The sequence below is a fragment of the Malania oleifera genome, chromosome 12, assembly GCF_029873635.1.
Source record: "Malania oleifera isolate guangnan ecotype guangnan chromosome 12, ASM2987363v1, whole genome shotgun sequence".
NCBI lineage: Eukaryota > Viridiplantae > Streptophyta > Magnoliopsida > Santalales > Ximeniaceae > Malania > Malania oleifera.
Genome location: NC_080428.1, coordinates 64,955,665 through 64,967,231, shown reverse-complemented (window position 1 = coordinate 64,967,231; position 11,567 = coordinate 64,955,665). Strand labels below are relative to the sequence as shown.

Sequence of the window (11,567 nt, the reverse complement as noted above, 5' to 3'; positions counted from 1 at the left end):
TTTTAGGCTAGAACTTTCCCATTTGAAAAAAAGGGAAAAAAGAGGCTGTAATTTTATGGATTAACACTCATGAACGATGAGTTCGACAATCTGAAATCAGGCAGATACGATCAAACTGCGAATTACTTATTTAATCCAACCTTCTCAATAAGTATTCAACCTGAACTTCCTTTGTCAGGGGCGTGATCCACTCTTCATATAGATTGGCAACTAAACTAGGTTTGATTTTGTACACAGGACCAGTTGCATCATTATCGTCCTCTTGGTCTCTACTGACCTCCTGGCCATATGTTTTTGCTTTCATCTCTACTCTCTTCTTGACAGCTTCTTCAACAGTTTCATAAGTCAGTAGGGCCATCAGTTGAGCCCTGTCCTGAAAGATCCACATTCAAATGCAACAAACTTGAAGTGTTAAATGAAACTGTGCAAAAAAATCCATCACAATAAGAAAGCATAAAATGACTCGGACCGAGGGCATGCATGTAGATGTAGAGGGGAATTATACTTGCACTTTAATGGCAGCGTCGTAGATGGCTGGGGACTCTCGAAACTTTGCCTCTGCTACAAATTTACCATAATGAATTCTCTTTGAAAGTGCCTGCAGCCATAGTAAAAAGGAGACGAGCTCATGAGCTTCTACCATGGAAAGGTATTCTACCATAGTACAGGATACCTGGCTGCACACTACTATAAATCTAATTTGTATGTCCAACTATCATATTTTTTTTTTTTTTTTGGAACAAATGAAAGCTCCTCTATACTCGCACAATCACATCATGAACAATTTGAAGATCCAACATGCATAACATCCCATCAACAATCAAGATCTGTCTGTAGGCCAGGCTCTGGACACCACTTAATTGGTGAAAGATTCCAACTTGCGAAATGCACATCTAGGCACAATGCATTTCTAATCACCAATGCTCTCATTTCTGAGCATTGATGCCAATGATCCATTGTGCAGCCTAAATGCATCAAACTTTGCCTATCCAACTTCAATTATCAAGGACCCTTTTTTACTCTAATTTTGAAAACCCAAACCAACCCTACAGGACATCCTTCACTTGATAGTAGGGCCCACTGATACTTCTGCAAAGGGACTGCAGCCTGCAGTTGCTCCACAAAATTCTAGTATTTTGGTAGGTAATATTTATAATGAATGGAATCAAAGAACTGCCAAACTCGCCATAAAAGAGTCAAACTTATTCAAGCAGAAATGAAATGTGCACAATACAAGACCTTGGGAAGTGTTTGGGAGCATGAACTTCAGACCTTGGATTTGGATTTGGATGGATTTTTTAGACAAAGTTCTACAATTTTATATGTCATTTTATCCAAATCCAATACAACTCCAAATCCAAGGCTTCTCCAAACATGGGGTTAAAGATTTTCAAATTCAAATATTGGTAACTTTAGAAGAATCTATGTCTTCAGATCACAATGACCAGAAACCAGATAATTATTTTTTAAAATGTTATAAGATTTTCCCGATTATAAGTAAAATTTCAAACTGATTGCACCAACAATGGGATTTGTGGTGCTTTTTCTTAAGAATTCTTCAACGAAGGCCAATCACCTAGAGCAGTACAATAAGATATCAAGATAGGCAGTTCCAAAGTGGAGAACAATGGCATGCATCTTTTATGAGCCACTCGGAGATATACTGGGGGTTATTCAGACATTATATAGGTATATAAAACGATATCAACAATAACTATTTGGAAAAATGAATTAAGAAAAGGAAGATAGACCTAGAAGTAATCCAACAAATCAAAATGAGGAATTAGAGTCGTTAGGAGTATAGAACAAAAGCAGCTAATGACTTTACCGGGAAAAATTCAAGTAGAATGCAATTAATTAGCATTGCAATAATATTTTCGATTTTAACTTTTCAAATCAATTTATGATGGAATTTAAAACAGCAAAAAAAAAAAGAGAAAAAAAAAATTAATCTGATACCTGCAAGCAAATTGTGTCGCAAACAGCAGCTGATCCGCAATTATTATCATTTCCAGCTTTAACCAGTCTTGGAAGAAGATCTCTAAAATACACATTCCAAACCTTATTGTTTAGATTGATTCTATCAGCACATGGATGCAAAACCTATTTGCATATCAGAAGAAGTGGAAAATTAGAGTGAGCTGACAGAACACTAATCATCAAAATTGATACAAAATGTTATCCTAAACCCATAAGAGACAATATCTCATCATAATACATCAAATATATCTGTCAATAGATCCCTAACTTGGCATCAACATCAATTCAAATGTTTTCTTAAGCCCATGACAGAGATTACCTTACCAAATTTCATCAACTAGATAATTATGAATAGTTCAATTAGAAGGCAAGAGCAACTTAATTCGTGAAATTCCATAACACCTCTCACCTATATACAGTAATTACAAACAGAGGATACTACTTGGTAATCAGTTGGCCCCAAAATAAATTAATAGTTCAATAAGGTAAAACTAAGGTTGTCTTTGAGAAAATGGATTTTAGGCCTTAGATTTGAATTTGCATGGATTTGAATGAAATTCAATACAATTTTGTTTTACATTTTGTTCAAATCCATACAAATCCAAATCCAAGATGGGAAACCCAAGCTCCCAAACATTGGTTAATGGTCTTTGTGAACCATTTTTGTTGCCCCACTATTATGAGAGCCCTTCATTCAGGAATTTGTCTCACGCATTTTTGAAACATGATATAATCACGTTAATCATCTTTTTCAGATATTGATATTCCCTTTTGCAAAATGTAATTATAAAATGGGAACTTTCACACCATTAATCAAGTCACGGCGAATGTCAGCATATTCTGTGAACTCAACATGGACAGTAATGTCCATCAAAAAGTTGATGATTACGTAGGATCTGAAATCAAGCCACTGTATTCTCCATTGAAATCAAGTGAGAAAGCGCATGTGCACTCGGGGAGGGGGGGGGGGGGTGGGGTTGTTGGTGGGAACATAAGATGGATTAGAACATACAAGATTTCAATGTAGCCCCATTTTCTCCTTGCTCTCATATAGAGGGAAGACCCATTCTTGGTGATTCCTGTTTTTGATGATTTGTTATATTCTTTTAATTCCCACGAAAATTTACTGTGTAAGGCATTTTCACAGCATAATAATGAACACTCACCTAAGGATAGAAATAGTAATTTGGCAGTCCAGGGTTGAACGTGTTTGAAACTTCAAACCCACCAATTCATTAGATAATTTACATTGTTGTCTATGCACAATCATGTCATGTGTGACGCTGTTGCTGCCACTGTAGTAATATCTCTATACCAGTATGCAATTCCACAGAATTGTATTTTTGCAATGCAGTATGCATAGTATGCATTTATTGTTAATTAATTAATCCATCGAATTTGAAATATTCCAAGTAATCAAAGGAAAAAAAATGTTACTCAAAACATCAACACCATGAAATGATCTGTAGTCAAATTTTGCTATCAAGCTCAAATAAATATGCAGTGAACTTCTCATCAACTCAATATTGTTTCCATTGGAGGCCTGTCCTCACTAGTATATAAAGGTCTTACAGCATTTTCCATTTATTACCTGCGGGAATTGCAAAGTTGGAAGCATTGGTTCAGGTAGGTCAAGCAGAAAGAAAGGGTGCTCATCTGGACTCTTGTATCTGCCCAACTAATTTGCAAGAAAATTGAATTAGAATACTGTGAATACTTGTGACAGAACATTTCCTTCATGTAGCATTTAGGAATGCATATTTGGCCATTTGGCACAGTGAATTTGGAAAATTTTTAATAAAAATTTGTATAGATTTTTCTCCAAATCCACAGTTAATACTTGATATAAATTGTTCCTGCAGCCTATCAGCTAAATCTTTTAGGTAAAGTGGTGACCTGCCGCAGTATAAAGTAGTGGTTGCAGTTTCTATTATTGTTGCCTGTGTTTATTATCAAATTGTTAAAAATTACTTTATTGTCCAAAGGGATGCTGTTCATTGTTCAGCTATCTCTCTATGCGCAATCAGTCTGCATGTGCAGCAAAGTGCTAAGGTTTGATAGAGACTGTTGGCCGACAACCTATCAGCTTAAGCTTTTAGGCAAAGTGATGACTTAAGATATATAATTTCAAATTCACAGCCTTAAATTTGTATTCTGAAAACATTAGGTTCTTAGGACACACTTTGTTCGGTAAAACAATAACTATTACAAACTGTCAAGCCTTAAGTCCTACTAGGAGAGATCCATTACATGAATCCTCTTCTTTCGATATTAGAAAATTAATTACCTTGGCACTTAGAGTTTCAGTTTCCTTGACTATGAACTCAACCAAAGAGCCACGAAACCTGTCCATGGAGAACGCATTATGGTCATATGTTTCTTCATTATAACAATATTGAGCCCTCTCCATAAGACTAAATATTATGCTATCATCTTGTCTGATTAATGAGTGTCTTATACTTTCTAGGGTCAATGTGTCACTTTCATCCACCTTTTTTTTCCTTGTAAATCTGCATGAAAAGAAAAAGATAATGATGGAATCGAAATTTTTCAAAGTCAAATATATGGTATAAATATTACCAACAAAAATTTAACATGTGCATGTATGAATGTAATTTTTATCTGCATCTAAGTGGGCATGTAAAAGAAGGGGTTGGGGTAGAACTAAAATAACTTGGGAGGAGATAGTGAGTAAGGATTTAATATCCTTAAATTTATCAAAAGAAATGGTCCATGATCGCATAAATTGGCGGAAAAGGATTCATATAGCTGACCCCACTTAGTGGGACTCAGGCTTGGTTTTGTTGTTGTTGTATCTGAGTGGGCATGCCCATCCGAGAAAAATGAAAATTTTCAATTCATTCCTAGCTACCTGTATGCACTGGAGCATAATTTTCCAATTTTGCTTAGTTTCAAATTATCAGAAATTTATTTCTGTTAAGAAAAAATTAACTTGATAATTTGATATATAATGCTAAACTAACTTAATATTTCATGATAGATTTGCAACTTTGAAGAAAGTTATCTAGGTCAGGAAAATCAAGCATCAAATACAGTCATCAAAGTTAAAACCTAAAATAAAAATGCATTTATCTCACCTTGCATGCAGTAAATTGGCAGGAAAAGATTCATGTAGCTGACCTAACCTAGTGGGACTTATGGCTTGGCTGCTTGTTGTTTTTGTTGTTCATCTCACCTTGCAGGCATGTCATGAAGCAAATTATCAGGCCAACCATGTATTTAGACAAAATTGTGTATGACATTCGCAATTCCTTTTTCCTTAGGGCAGGATTTTTCAGTGGCAGGGTGATCTTTTAGCCTAGAGGGCAATGGATTCCTTTGGTTTAGAGGTTCATAGAATACAGTTTGTGCCTGTATCCAAAAAAAAATTTGGATTTTTTTAAACAAGATATTACATTTTTTTATAACAGTTAGTGCAGAGAGAATTTGATTGGTTCTTGGATTTTCGGTTCCAATGAGTTTTTAGTGATCCCAGGACATAATCCATGATTCATCACTTAAGGTTATCTTCCTAAATTGTGGACAACTGATGAGACCCTCCTCACCTACTTTTGGTAGAAAACCAGAGCTAAATGCAGATGGTTCATTTAATAACCAACAGTTTGGAATGAAAGCCACCACAGAAATTGTAAGGCAATTATCTTCCTAGCCATCTGTAGAACTGAGGCAATGGTGATTGATAACTGTTATCCAACTGATTTGATAGTTCTTATCTGTGACGTGAAATAAGAAATCTTTATATGCCTAGCTTAGTGTAATTCTTGGGGAAAGTAATGCAGCCAATATGATTGAGCAAGCCCAACGATGTTTCAGTACCAACTGCAGATAATACCACTTGAGGAGGAGGATGGCGGATTCACCTTCAATTAATTGTATTCTTCTTTCTAGGTCCCTAATAGGAAGTGGGCAATAGAGAGGAAACTTAACTCCCCAATCATATATTAGTATTGTCGTTCATCTTTCACTTAGCCTTTTGGTTGAAACTTGAAACTCTTCTTGCTGCTGCATTTTCTTGTAATTCTAGTAATACTTCAGTTTCATGGAAATTTAAGACTATGATTGACCAACATCAAACTCTACATACACAATTATGAATCATTTTTTTTTTTTGGGTACAAGGACTACCCCCCCCACCCCTCCCATCTAAAATCCAGGACGAACACATACCCCTAGAGGATCAAACCCTGGACCTGCCCATAGGGAGGCCAGGCAACAAACCACTGGGCCAAAGCCTGGGATCAAATAGGAATTAATTGTTAACTATTCTATGCTTGCATCCTTATAGGAGGTCAAGATGGCAGGCATGTCCCCCTGGGATTGGTCCCGTAGACACGTGATGAATCCCTCTACCAATCATGATCAAGAAATGTTCTAGATAGTCTTGTCTTGGTGGGCTTGAATAAAGGTTGATTAAAGAGTCCTAACCCCTTTATCTCACCCCTATCATGTATGACATGTATCTCTCTCTCTCTCTCCAATTCCTACCAGCATGGAGAATAACAAGGACGATTCAATGTTCAACTGAGATAACATGCACCCAATTAACTTCAATGATCAACTTAAAACTAGCGTACAACTATGCAAAAACAAAAACCAAAAAGTACCAAATTGAGTACACAACAAACAAACCCCATGAATTTTTTCAAAGAAACAAAAATTTCTGGTAACCTGATAGGAGAAATCAGTGAAGCTTGAAGAGGACGATACCCATTTCTCACAAAACCCGATTTCTCGTAAGTGGGTTTACAGTTTATCTGATTCGCGCATTGCAAATCGAGCATTGAGGATTTTAAAGCGCCGGGGGCTGAAGTAGCCGGAATAGAAGCTCTGGAGAGCTTAGCGTCCATTGTTGACGGTTGGAAAAGAAGCATAATGGTTGTATTTGACACCCAACAGAGACTGAAGCGAAGGAAAGGAGATGGCCCAGTTGGGATTTTGCAGAGAACAGCTATGGTAGAATGAATGTTCTTACCTCTGCGTCCCCGAAAACCTGCATGCGGAGGTGAATAAAAAGTCAAGTGACTGGAAATCTCCCTATTAATTAAGGGATGAGGCATTTTGAACTTGCACTTTTTGCACTTGCCATTGTTTCCATAATAAGCTTAAAAATTAAAATATTTATTTAATTGCCATTGCTTCTATATCATCATACCATACTAAGTTTAAAAATAAAAATAGTGCTAGTGGGATTTCTGAAAAAAAAAAAAATTTTAATTATATATTGTGGCACTCCAATTTAATTTTTGTCTATTAAATGAGGAATTTATATTTTAATTTTAATTTTATTACAAGTAAAAAGACAAAAAAAGGGTACATTCATAATTCATTGTAAAAATAAGGGGTAAATTTGTCATTTGATATACAAAAAATAAACATAAAGTCTTGCAATCTTTTTTTAGTGTAAATGACAACTCTCTTAGTTAATGACAAATTAATAAAATAATATTTTTTTTTTAATAATAACTTATAATTCTCTCATTATTTTGTATGACTTTAATAACTTCACTACATCACAATTACTCTCTCAGGCCAACTTTCTTATTTTCATGATTTTTCCGTCATCTTTCTAAGAGAGGAAAATTACTTAAACCTCGTGCTTAAATTAGATTTTATTTTTTTTAAAGTCATCTTATCTTTTTAAGATATAGTATAAACTTTCAATCCTCAATTGGAAAGAATAAAAAATTACATAGATATAAATACATGACCCATATCGATGGAAACAACAAGTCAAAATTCAAGTTCTTTTTATCTAATTAATTAATATGACCTTATAATTTTCTATTTTATTAATGCCCTAACATGTCAACTTTCCAAATATAGGAGCCCAACTATTTGAAACATTGTATCAATTTCAAACTATAGATTCCAGTTTCATTGCTTACAAGTCTATACATTGTATATAGACATAATAAAAATGAACTAAATTCAATGAACTTCTTCCCAAATGGATATATATATATATAGTTGCTATATGTAACGACCTACTACTTATTTTACATTTTTTTTTTCATCTCTATACATATATCACAAATACTACTGAAAATATCCCAGGCTCAAAGGAGCACTGGGAAAAACCTGTATGTCATACACACCTAAGCAGCGGTAACTGTAAATCTGTAAACTATCATATACACATGTACAATACCAGAACTATAATATTCTGAAGTATATATATTTACAACCCCAAACCTACCCAGTGGCAACAACAAAACCTGGAAACTATTCCCAAATCACTGATACCCAAAAATACACCTACCCTTCTAGCAAGGGCAGCTCAAGACAATCTCTAACCGTGAGCCTAATCTGCTCGCCTAACCGGATCTCGTAAAAAATAATAAGTCACTGGGATGAGACAACGTCTAGTAAGAGGAAATATGCTATTACCGGTGCGTGGCGGTTGAGTTACACATTTGAAATACTAAAATAATACTGATATTGTAATCTGAGTAAGCTAATAAACTGTACAGAATATATGAAATATAATTTAAAACATAGCTGTGTATCTGAGTTTTCTATCTGAAGGTATTGCTAATATAATAGTATAAACTGCTACTGTGTGATATATCTGTACATAAGAACTTCTGCTATACCCTGGGATCTATGTATCATGATATAACCCCTCATGATAGGATTGTGTGACCCGTAGGCTGGACTTACTCTGGTTGGCTTACCAGGTATGTCAATCTATATCTATACATTCGCCAATCTGATCCACTGCAATCTCTTAGGGCAATCTCCAAACTCTAACATCGTCTAATTGGCCACCTAAACTCAGCTCGCTGGGAAGACTGCATTCACTCTTGGCACAGCTAGATGGAATCCACATACTATCTGAGTTATGTGGTTGCACTCTATTCTGTACTAGCAACGGTACCGTACTCTACTGTATATATATCTGTCTGTAATTTCCACAGGGATTTAATATCGTGTAATACTATATACATATATAAATATATATTTATCTTGCTGCTTTTAACATGATTTCAAAAACAACCACAACACTATAAATCTGAAATATCTGTAATGTTTGTATGTAATATCTGTAATTTCTGTCTGTAATATCTGTACTATTTGTAATATTTGTCTATAATATCTGTAATTTATGTTTGTAATATCTGTACTATCTGTAATTTCTGTCTGTAATATCTGTAATTTATGTCTGTAATATCTGTACTATCTGTAATATTTTTCTGTAATATCTGTATTATTTGTTTGAGTGTTATGGTTTAGAAATCATGTTATTCTGGGAAATACTGTAAGTCTCATTCATTGCTAATAATCTGTATAACTGATTATCTATAAAGCTATAAAATCAACATACTATACTGTAATAAACTCATGCCACACATTTGATTAATCAAAATCTCATGCTTCATATCTGTAATTTTACTAAAATAATAACACTCATGATATTCTGAAAAATAAACTGATCAATATGCTTGTGAATGTATATACATAATATGCTGATAAACATTCTAAAAATACCATAGCATAGCATATTTCCTTTACCTTATTTCTGAAAAGTCCCTACTGTACTCTGACCCTATACCTGCAGGGTTCCCTGCTCAACTCCCTGAGAACAACATCCCCCAGAACCAAACATTAGTATTTCTTTGCATACTACATTTCTTATAATTGTACGGAAAACAAATACTGAATAAATTGCCTTACTCTAAAATTGGGATGAATTTCAAACAAGCTCCACCAACAATCAGCTCCAGTAGACTTGCAGAGAACTTCACCAGGAGCGTCGTGGTGGCCTCAGATCTTGGATCCGACGAGAAATAGAGCAGGGATTGAAGAGAGAAGGGGAGGGAAATGTAGAGAGAGAAAGAGAGAGAGAAGGTTTTTGCACTAAAAATTGAGTTAAAAATCCGGGTTTTAGCTACTTATAGCTTTAGATTCGTCAACGAGACACGTCATCTCGTCAACGAGTCCTATAGAAAGTTCGTCGACGAACCTGCACCCCTCGTCGACGAGTATCAGATTGCCACAAATCCTCTCTCGGTATCTTCTCGTCGACAAGCCCATAGTGCCACATCATCGACGAACGCGAAGCGTTCGTTGATGAAGTCTGCTGCCTCTTTTTTTTATTATTTACATTTCTCTCTCTCTCTTTATTATTTAAATACCATTATTCTTCTGGTCATTACACTATATGCCTTTTAACTCTTATGTGTATGAAAAATAATTTGGTATGATACATTTGCAATCAAAGATTGGAAAAATATTAGAAGTCTAGTCCAATTTATTTTTAACAAATTAGAAAAATATTTTTAATCCTAAAAATAATTTGAGAATTAGAGATGTCGCAACTTGCCGGACGACGAACCCTAAGAAATGGGCAAAATAGAAAATCCCAAAACACTTCGACCGAGTGGCGAACTCGATATTATGAGATATGATGCTTGAAATGAGGACACATCCTAACTCTGCCCATGTACACAAACTTCATATGAAATGCTTCTCTTCATTGTCGATGTCATGCATACAATGTAAGAGGATGTACAAATCTCCACTTCAAGAACACTTATGAACAAATGTCTATCCAATTGATATTCGGATAGAATTTTGAAATCCAATTTTGAACATGTCTCAACTTCTTATTAACAATCCTCAAATCCCAAACTGTGGACGGGAGAGTTAGGCCTTACCAATGTCCCAGTTAATAACATTCAGGGATACTAGGCCCTCATTTTTTTTCTTGAAATGACAATGATGCCCCCACTTAACAAGATTTAGGGACCAACCCTCATTTTCTGATGCCCCCGTTAAAACATTCAAGGAGCCAAGCTCTCATCTTCTCTTGAAGTGGCAACAATGCCCCAATCAACAAATTTTAGGCAATGACTTTACTTTGACCAGCATAATATTCAAAATAGTGTGATTAAAACATCGTCAAACCTGCATTATCCTTTCTTTCCTTGTCTGCTTTTCTATTGGGCAATGGCTTTACTTTGACCAGCATTATGAACTCATAGCTTGGTCCTGAAATTCGACCTTCCATCGAACACTCGGGGCTCATTTTTCCTTTTCATTTTTTTTTCTTTTTCTTTTCCAATGCTCAACTTCTATTCAACTCCATTTCTAATTTTTAACAAGGGTTGGCAGTAAACAAAAGCTGCAATTCCAAGGATATGGATGTCCTGATCAATGCTTGCAATACAAAGATTTGCTTAATCACATCATCTCTCATTTGATCTTTGATGCATACTGAATTATCTCACGAGTCCCATTGCCAACATTTCAGGACCTCGAGGTGGACTTTGAATGCATAGACATATTGTAGGTTGGGTTTTAGGGTTAAGAAAGGATAGGCAACTAGGCTTGAAATCCTCAATCTGCCCCTTGTCTTAGGGCATCCCCTTTTATTTTGTACTGTATCGGTCGGATTCATGAATTAAGAATCCATAAGCTGCCTACGTACCCATTGCGAGATTATATCATTAAGTAATTCAGGACTCTTGTCTTGAATTAACAATTCAAATGAAAAAAAAAAAAAAAAAGGAAAATTGATCCAGTCAGGGCTTTTATTAGAACCGTAATGTAGACTATGGTTGTGG

At 35.3% G+C, this 11,567-nt stretch overlaps 1 protein-coding gene across 1 annotated transcript; it reads right to left on the bottom strand.

The window, feature by feature from the left end:
- LOC131143975 (chorismate mutase 3, chloroplastic) lies at positions 1 to 7,058 on the bottom strand. Its single transcript, XM_058092327.1, has 6 exons — positions 6,670 to 7,058; positions 4,268 to 4,490; positions 3,572 to 3,658; positions 1,960 to 2,103; positions 506 to 598; positions 1 to 373 (listed from the first exon to the last, which is right to left on the bottom strand). The coding sequence occupies exons 1-6, from the start codon at positions 7,056 to 7,058 to the stop codon at positions 131 to 133; spliced, it is 1,179 nt and encodes a 392-aa protein (XP_057948310.1). The 3' UTR covers positions 1 to 130.
- Positions 7,059 to 11,567: the final 4,509 nt, after the last annotated feature.